General features: G+C 45.6%; 1 protein-coding gene across 1 annotated transcript in view; it reads right to left on the bottom strand.

Annotated features, from left to right (window-relative positions):
* The window catches only part of LOC143294798 (crustacean calcium-binding protein 23-like), a 19939-nt gene extending 11295 nt beyond the window's left edge, over positions 1-8644 (bottom strand). The window contains exons 1-3 of the mRNA XM_076606284.1: positions 8507-8644; positions 1957-2091; positions 654-843 (exon numbers count right to left, since the gene is read on the bottom strand). Of these exons, the coding sequence (XP_076462399.1) occupies positions 654-843; positions 1957-2090 (324 nt within the window). The 5' untranslated portion in view covers position 2091; positions 8507-8644. The remainder of the gene's footprint in view (positions 1-653; positions 844-1956; positions 2092-8506) is intronic.
* Between the last annotated feature and the right edge of the window lie 1695 nt (positions 8645-10339).

Raw genomic sequence — 10339 nt, forward strand, 5'->3', positions numbered from 1 at the left:
CGGAACACTTGGTAATAAAGACTATTCTATTCTATTCTATCCTGACTGATCCTACCGGGGGCAATAATAACAATTATTTCACCCCATACCGTATACACTCCATCTCGCTCACTACGATCGGCTTCGGATCCACTCTGTTTACGCATACCCAGATTCAAACACTCGACTGTTGGCCGCCGTTCTTTCTCTGTTTCTGGACCTTGCGATTGGAATGAACTTCCTCTTTCGCTTCGTCAAGTCTCCACACTCAGCTCTTTCAAGTCTGGCCTTAAAACCCACCTCTTCCCAAAATAGCCTCCCTTGCCTGCCCTTCCTTGTCTTTAGTTTCTACAGTTTTAGAGTTATGCATGCGTGTGAATGACTGGTGCGAAAGCGCTTTGATTTGTCTCTGCACAAGATCCAGCGCTATATAAATATTATTATTATTATTATTATTATTACCGTGTTCATGTATCCTGTGTGTCTAAGCGGATATACGGTGAAATAATTCTTATTATTGGTTGCAGTGGTATCAGATTAATTTTTTTTTTTTTTTTTTTTTTTGTAGTATAATAGATAACATGGCAAAATTCTACACACACACACACACACACACACACACACACAAGACACAAGACTGTCATCCAGCATCCAGCAACCGATCGAGGACTCACTCGAACTGCATCGAGGAACTCATTGAAGTTGAGCAGCACTGCTTCGCCTGGGTTTTGATCTTTGTTGAACGTATGAAACACTTGCTCAATCTCGGCTCTCGGCATAGTAATGCCCCAGTCCTCACACCCGTGTACGAACTCCTCCATCGAGAGACCTCGGTTTCCGTCATCGTCCATTATCTTGAAGGACCTGTGGGTAGGAGGATATGATGATAGAAGGCTGATCGGGGCGGATTAGTAGTAGTTGGCTGAATCTTTCATGGGGAAAGAAATGGGGCACAACTCAAGACTTTTTTAAATTTTTAAATTTTTTTTTTTATAGAATTAAAAAAAAAAATTATTATCATCATTATCATTATTATTATTATTATCATCATCATCATCTTTTAATTATCATTTATATTTTCATTTATTTATTCATCGATTTTCTTTTTTTTTTCTTTTCTTTTTTTTTTTTTTTTTTTTCTTTTTTTTTACAATTCTGCTTAGTTAGCGAAACATAACACACACACACACACACACACACACACACACACACACACACACACACAAGAAAAAAAAGAGAGAGAGAGAGAGAGAAAAGGTTTAGAAACGGACGACAATATTCAATTAGAAATAATAACATTAGAAAAGAACAATTATCACATGATAACATACGTAAAGGTGCATACGTGTATACACATGGATTCGCACTCACACAAGTACCATTATTACACAACACATAAACACAAGCCAAGGCACACACACACACACACACACACAACAGCAACAACAACAGCAACGCACACACACACAGACACACACACACACACAACAACAACATCATCAACAACAACAACACACATACACACACACACACACACACAACAACAACAACAACAACAACAACACACACACACACACACACGCACACAACAACGACAACAACACACATACAGACACACACACAACAACAACACACAACACACACACACACACACACACACACCCACACACACATCAAAACAAAAGAAACACACACACACACAAAAACAACAAGCAAACAAAAAACCCGCCCACACAAACAACAACAACAACAACACACACACACACACACACAACCACCCCCACAAACAACAACAACAACGTGACCTTCAGCACCATTCAAACGTGCTGCCGCGACAGACAGACAGACAAAACGGACAGACAGACAGTCTCACGGATGGACAGAAGGATAGACGGACAGACAGACAGACAGACTGTCTGACGGACGGACAAAAGGACATACGGACGGACAGACAGACAGACAGACAGACAGACAGACTTTCCGATCGCCCTGATTTTGTCAAGGCCTCGCATGAGGGCACGGAGCCGGAATCTTTTGACGGGGTCAGTCTCCTTAGCCAGCTGTCTGGCACATTCCTCTTTCGTCTCTTTCGCCAGGCGGTCACAGTCCATCCTGGCACACAATACAATACAATACAATACAATACAATACAATACACAAACTTTATTGTCTATACTTTGGTACAGAGATTTTCATTTTGGCAGCAGCACATGTCCAACATAAGAAGAAAACAAAAGACAAATAAAACGAATAGAAAATAAAAAGATAAATTAAATGGCACCAAATGGAAATAGCTATATACAAATATACAGATTACTGAAATTTACGTGCCTCTCCATTTCAGTCAGCCAAGCCGCATTGCACATCTTTCCCCCCCCCCCCCCCCGACCCACCCACCCACACACACACACCACGCGCACACACACGCACACATACACACTCTCTCTTCCTCTCTCTCTTTCTCTCTTCACAAAGTATGCAACTACAAAGATCATAGTTCATTTAAAAATCAAGTATCACCAGAGTAAGACAAGAATTAAACCAAAAAGCAGCACTTCCATAGTTCACAAAAAAGATAAGAGGCATCACAGAAGAACAACTTTCATTCATTCATACTAATCAAAAGCCGTAACACAACTTCTTCACCACCCCCAATCCCCCCACCCCCCACATCCCCCATATCCCACACTCCCCCTCCTTTGGAAAAATACCTACAGGCCTAAGCATAATTGCCCCCCCCCCACCCCCCCACCGAACCACCCCCAACCCCCTACACACACACACACACACACACACACACACACACACACACGGAAAACACAACAATCAACAACAACAATAACAATAATAATAATATTCATCATCATCATCATCATCATCATGGACATTTATATAGCACGTTTCTCCAGCAATACTGCTCAAAGCGCTTTACATTTCGATCCTCACTCCCTGCCCTCCTCCATCAATACTCCTCACCATCCGCAAGCCCCCCCCCCCTTCCCCCTCCCCCACTTCCCTCCCCCCTCCCTCCACCCCCCTCCCCTTCCTCCTCCCTCCCCCCCCTCCACCCTGCCCGCCCGCACACACACACGGAAGCACGTACCACAAAACGCTCACGCAACTGAACATTGGAAACCACCCACCCACCCAACCATGACGCCCTCCCAAGAAAACGCATCCCTGCAACACACACACACACACACACAAACGCACGGACGCTCACCAGCACCCCGCCACACACACACACACACACACACACACACACACACACACACACACACACGGCAAACAGCCTCTCCACAACAAAACATGCACCCAAAACCAAATCACACACAGGAAAAAAAGCAAAACGAACAAACAAAAACAACAACAACAAATAAACTGCTGTTACTGCTGTTGGAAAAGATGTGCTTTCAGAGCAGACCAAAAAGATTTCAGCGAGACAACGATGAATCCTTTGACCCCCTGCATGGGCATGGAGGATGATTTATGATGAAGTTGGACCAAAACTTATACATGTGTGGTTCGTCCGTCGGGATCGACGAGGACCATCTAGTCATCCTGGGGGTGGGTGGGTTGGGCTCTGTGGGTGCGCAGATGACTGGTCAGGCCAATTCGCGCCCGGAAGTTTCTGACGCAGTGTGGACAAGGGATGGTGGCGGCTGTCGGGGACTTGCTGGCCCTGCTTTTCCTGGCCTGTCTGCGTTGCTCTGCTGCAGCGATTCTGTTGGCCTCACAGGATTTGGCGCCTTTGTGGACAGCTGAACGCCACTTTGGTCAGTCCATTGCATTCAGCTCCCATGTGTCGTGGCTGATGTTGAAGGCCTTCAGAGAAGCTTTCAGAGTGTCTTTGAAGCGCTTCTTTTGGCCTCCATGGGAGCGCTTGCCATGTTGGAGTTCGCCGTACCGCAGTTTCTTGGGGAGCCGGTGGTCTGGCATGCGAACTACATGGCCTGCCCAGCGCAGCTGGGCCTGCATCAAGATGGTGTAGATGCTGGGCAAGTTTGCACGAGTGAGCACCTCTGTGTCAGGGATCTTCTCTTGCCACTTTATGCCGAGAAGTCAGTTTTCTGAGGCTGGTGGTGTGGAAGTGGTTCAGCTTATAACTTATACATAAACAGCAATTTAAACACATGAAATTGGTGAAAACAACACAATAATAATAATAATAAAACCCAGATATGTATAGATCAATGATCAGTATAATCTTGCAATCTTTCCCATTTCCATGAAGTTTCTCACTTCCAAACACACTCTTCTTCCCTGCTTTCAACAGACTGGGGAAAAAATCTAGAACCTGATAACAAATAATTTCTTGGGAATCGACTCATTTCGATCTTCTTCTTCTTCTACGTTCCTGGGCTGCAACTCCCACGTTCACTCATACATGCGCAAGTGGGCTTTTATGTGCATGACAGTTTTTAACCCGCCATGTAGGCAGCCATACTCTGTTTTCGGGGGTGTGCATGCTGGGTATGTTCTTGTTTCCATAACCCACTGAACGCTGACATGGATTACAGGATCTTTAACGTGCGTATTTGATCTTCTGCTTGCGTATACATACGAAGGGGGTTCAGACACTAGCAGGTCTACACATATGTTGACCTTGGAGATCGTAAAAATCTCCACCCCTTACCCAGCAGGAGCCGTTACTGTGATTCGAACCCGGGACACTCAGACTGAAAGTCCAACGCTTTAACCATTCGGCTATTGCGCCCGTCATTACGAAGATCTGAAAATTCCGGGCATTCACGAAACTCATAATTATGGAATATGGACGTAATAATCTGCTAGGCGACTTTGCTTTTGTCATGTTAGTTAGTGAGCCGTCACATTGTCACATGCAGACTATCGCTGGCTACAGGCACAAATGGACGAAAAGCATAAACAACAACAGCAACAGCAGCAGCATCACAACCACCAACAAAACTAGATTCTTTCTATTAATATTATTATCATTTTATTTCTCTCTCTGTCTCTCTGTCTCTGTCTCTGTCTCTCTCTCTCTCTCTCTCTCTCTCTCTCTCTCTCTCTCTCACACACACACACACACACTCAGAGGACGGTCGAACTCTAGAAATAGAGGACTTCGATTTGACACACACACACACACACACACACACACACACACACACACACACACACAGAGACTCTTGCATCACACATGTAAAGATCCTAAGCGAAAGCACTACTGCATGTATGTACGTATGTATGTATGAATGTATGTATGTGTGATATTCGTGTTCGACTGAGGCCATCAGGACAGCGGAGGAGGCAACTTCTGTCTCAACTGTCAATTTCGTGTGTGTTACATAATAAAAAATGATTGATTTAAGTTTTGTTGAAAAAAACAAACAAAACAAACAAACAAAAAAACAAACAAACCCATAACAATATAACATATTTCTAATGGAAAACTAACAACTATAACAGCGAACCATCTGGACTATTTAACAAGGAGTTGAAATACATCAGCAATGGACTGCTGAACGTCAACACTGAAGACGATTTCAGTTCAGGGATTTGAGACTTTAACATATCGCAAGTTGGTATATGATCGGCTGTTATGCGAGCACCACAGATTTTCATTCCATGTGACAAAATGTCCGGCGACGGATCTTCTGCCAGCAGTGCTGACCTTTCGGGAAGGGATTTTTGAGCTATGATGTACTGCGAATTCTGATAGGGAAAAAAAATCTTTTCAAGAGTGCTTCCAAAGTTCAACACACTATTTTTGAGATCATTCTTGAACTTGAACTGGAATCAGACGTTTGAGGCATGTGAAGGCCTGTTCGTCGTTCAATTAGAAACAGTATACTAGCGTGCGTGGCTTGATGACAGCATACCTTATCATAGGACCCCGTGACGAAGCAACAGTCAGCGGTGTGGGTCTACCCAGATGACTGACTGATTGATATGGATACTTGTATAGCGCCTATCCCCGGTCGCAGACCAAGCTCTAACGCTTTACAAACACGGGGTCATTTACACAACAGGCTGCCTACCTGGGTAGAGCCGACTGACGGCTGCCATTGGGCGTTCATCATTCGTTTCTTGTGTCATTCAATCATATTTCAGGCACGCCCACATACACACTCAGACAAACATGCAACATTTAACATTTTACGTGTATGACCGTTTTGTTTATGTACCCCGCCATGTAGGTAGCCATACTCCATTTTCGAGGGTGTGCATGCTGGGAATGTTCTTGTTTCCATAACCCACCGGACGCTGGCATGGATTACAGGATCTTTAACGTGCGTATTTGATCTTCTGCGTGCGTATACACACGAAGGGGGTTCAGGCACTGGCAGTTCTGCACAGATGTTGACCTGGGAGATCGGAAAAATCTCCACTATTTACCCACCAGGCGCCGTTACCGAGATTCGAACCCAGGACCCTCAGACTGAAAGTCCAATGCTTTAACCATTCGGCTATTGCGTCGAGAACCCACCTGTGAAATTCAAAAGAAAGAGAAAGTGCTTCCAAACAAATGGTAGCATGTTTCTTTGCAAAACCCGGCCACGTTGCCACCACACACTGCTTGAGGACAGAAAGACGGTGACGGCTGACTGGTCTGTAAACCACTGTTCTGCCTGAAGTCTTCCAGACATGGTGCAGACGGCGTCCCCGAACGGGTAGTCCGTGGTCTGTTTCTCCATCATGACACTGCCAGCGCCCACACAGCAGCTGCAACTCTGGATTTTCTAGCCGACAGTAATGTTCAGCTGGTCAATCACCCACCGTAATTATTCCCCTGACTTGGCCCCCTGTGACTGGTTTCTGTCCCTTCCTGTCAAGAGGCAGTCGAATGGAAACTGACTGGTTTCTGTCCCTTCCTGTCAAGAGGCAGTCGAAGGGAAACTGACTGGTTTCTGTCCCTTCCTGTCAAGAGGCAGTCGAAGGGAAACTGACTGGTTTCTGTCCCTTCCTGTCAAGAGGCAGTCTCGAAGGGAAACTGACTGGTTTCTGTCCCTTCCTGTCAAGAGGCAGTCGAATGGAAACTGACTGGTTTCTGTCCCTTCCTGTCAAGAGGCAGTCTCGAAGGGAAACTGACTGGTTTCTGTCCCTTCCTGTCAAGAGGCAGTCGAAGGGAAACTGACTGGTTTCTGTCCCTTCCTGTCAAGAGGCAGTCTCGAAGGGAAACTGACTGGTTTCTGTCCCTTCCTGTCAAGAGGCAGTCGAAGGGAAACTGACTGGTTTCTGTCCCTTCCTGTCAAGAGGCAGTCTCGAAGGGAAACTGACTGGTTTCTGTCCCTTCCTGTCAAGAGGCAGTCGAAGGGAAACTGACTGGTTTCTGTCCCTTCCTGTCAAGAGGCAGTGGAAGGGAAACTGACTGGTTTCTGTCCCTTCCTGTCAAGAGGCAGTCGAAGGGAAACTGACTGGTTTCTGTCCCTTCCTGTCAAGAGGCAGTCTCGAAGGGAAACTGACTGGTTTCTGTCCCTTCCTGTCAAGAGGCAGTGGAAGGGAAACTGACTGGTTTCTGTCCCTTCCTGTCAAGAGGCAGTGGAAGGGAAACTGACTGGTTTCTGTCCCTTCCTGTCAAGAGGCAGTCGAAGGGAAACTGACTGGTTTCTGTCCCTTCGCGTCAAGAGGCAGTCGAAGGGAAACTGACTGGTTTTTGTCCCTTCGCGTCAAGAGGCAGTCGAAGGGAAACTGACTGGTTTCTGTCCCTTCGCGTCAAGAGGCAGTCGAAGGGAAACTGACTGGTTTCTGTCCCTTCCTGTCAAGAGGCAGTGGAAGGGAAACTGACTGGTTTCTGTCCCTTCCCGTCAAGAGGCAGTCGAAGGGAAACTGACTGGTTTTTGTCCCTTCGCGTCAAGAGGCAGTCGAAGGGAAACTGACTGGTTTTTGTCCCTTCGCGTCAAGAGGCAGTCGAAGGGAAAGCAGTTTCAGAACGCCGAAGATGCCCGTGCTTTCTTCGAGGCTGTCATGTAGTCATGTCGTGGAGTGTTGGCCTAGAGGTAACGCGTCCACCTAGGAAGCAAGAGAATCTGAGCGCGCTGGTTCGAATCACGGCTCAGCCGCCGATATTTTCTTCCCCTCCACTAGACCGTGAGTGGTGGTCTGGACGCTAGTCATTCAGATGAGTCGATAAACCGAGGTCCTGTGTGCAGCATGCACTTAGCGCACGTAAAATAACCCACGGCAACAAACATGCAGATCTCATTTTGCTGTTGGCCCAGTTGCAAGCGAGTGTCAACCTCTGATATTAACTGAGCGTTGAGCCAGACGACAACAACAATAGCAACAACAACAGCTACTACTACACACACACGTGCGCACGCACGCACGCACGCATGCACACACAAAACATATACATACAGAGTCTCCGTATCTCTCTGTTTTTTGTTTGTTTGTCTGTCTCTATGTTTCTTTCTTTCTCCACAAACGTACACTGTACCTGTTATCCAAAGCAGCTACAACTGGCGGGAATGAACGTATATCGCTCGCACGCGCGCGCGCACAGACAGACAAACAGACAGACAGACACACACACACACACACACACACACACACAACGTACCTGAGGTTTAACAGGTATAGAGACGTCACCAGCACAACAGGTATTTACTGTAGATATGAATCAAACCGTCCAAAGCTGTCACAACCAAACAGGTGTCCGTCAACACACACGCAGAATGAAGAGACTGTTCTCAATGTGGTGAGGTGAAGTCAACTGACGAGAAAAAGCACAACAGGGTTGGGGGGGGAGGGGTGTGTGTGTGTGTGGGGGGGGGGGGGGGAATCACAATGAGAGAGGGGAGGAGGTGAGGGCTGTTGTGTTTGGATGTCACTATGGTAACCTGCATCGGTCTGCTGCTGCTTGTCGTCCCAGAGCGTGAGGTGTCGTGGCAGATTTAGTCACCCCCCCCTCACTCCACCCATGTTTAGAATTACCCCCGGCGTTTTATTTTATTTTATTTATTTTTTTTTTTTTTTAAATCAAAATTTTGAATTCCTTTATGTTTTAGGTTGGGGGTAGGCGTTGGGAGTGTGGAAATGGGGTGTCCTTTAAGGCAGAGGCTGGCATTATCAAAGTGAGTTTTTCGTTTAGTCTTCGTCGGACCCCTTCCCACTCCCACCACCGCTTTTCTCTCTGCGTCTCCCTTTCTGTGTTTCTCTCTGCTGCGTGCATGCTTGCGTGTGTGTGTGTGTGTGTGTGCACGGGCGTGTGTGTATTTTGGACATAAATGGACATAATGATACATACATACATACATATATGCATACATAAATGAAGACACCAACATCTACACCTACACGTACACCCACACGCCCACACTCACATCCACACCCACACACACACACACACACACACACACACCACTTACCTTGTTCTTCTTTATGCAATCCTACGGTTTCAGCACTGTCACACTCAACATAGCCCTCGGTGGTCCGGACGCTAGTCATTCGGATGAGACGATAAACCGAGATCCTGTGTGCAGTATGCACTTAGCACACGTAAAAGAACCCACGGCAACAAAAGGGTTGTCCTGTCAAAATTCTGTAAAAAAAAAAAAAAAATCCATTTCGACAGGAAAAAAAACAAACAAACAAAAAAGCAAAAAAACTGCAAGCAGGAAAAAAATACACCTCCTCCCTCACTCCCCCCCCCCCCCCCCAAAAAAAAAGGGGGGGGGGGGGGGGCGCTCTCAGTGTAGCGACGCTCTCTCTCCGGGGAGACTCAGCCCGAATTTCACATAGACAGAGAAATCTGTTGTGACAAAAAGGAGAAATACAAGTTCAAAAGAAACTGATCTTCTGTTTCCACAATGTTACTTTATTCTGTCACTGAGTTATTTATTGTTTGATATTTTTCATGCTAGCTCTGCCTGTAATGTCCTTTGTCTTGTGCTGATACACATTCTTATCTCGAGTGTATTACATTGCCTATTTAGATGACGAAAAAAAAAAAGTAGTATAGACACTCATATGAAGAAATTTCCTACCAAGAAAGTGTCTCTAGTTTATCCTTTTTTTTTCTCTTTTTTTTCCATTTTATCTGTTTATTTTTTTGTTTGTGACAAAAAAAAAAAAAAAAAAAAAAAAGTGCAGAATATATGCACCATGTATGCCCTACGTTCTTCTTTTGTACACGTCTTTGTCTTGTTACACCTTTTCCTGTTACACATTAAGTTCATGTATTGCATTGTATTCGTTACTGTTTAGTTATATTGAGATTTGTGCATTGGGAACAGAAATTGAATGAGAAAAAAAAGGGGGAAAAAAAAAAAAGAAGAAGAAGAAAAAAAAGAGTAATACAAAATACCCGGGTGGAAATATCGGAGGGGGCGTCTTGGATCTTGCCCCCCGCATACAACAGACAACCAACCACTGTGGAGAGGCTACAGTGGGC

Source organism: Babylonia areolata, chromosome 20, assembly GCF_041734735.1.
Source record: "Babylonia areolata isolate BAREFJ2019XMU chromosome 20, ASM4173473v1, whole genome shotgun sequence".
In the NCBI taxonomy this organism is placed as follows: Eukaryota; Metazoa; Mollusca; class Gastropoda; order Neogastropoda; family Buccinidae; genus Babylonia; species Babylonia areolata.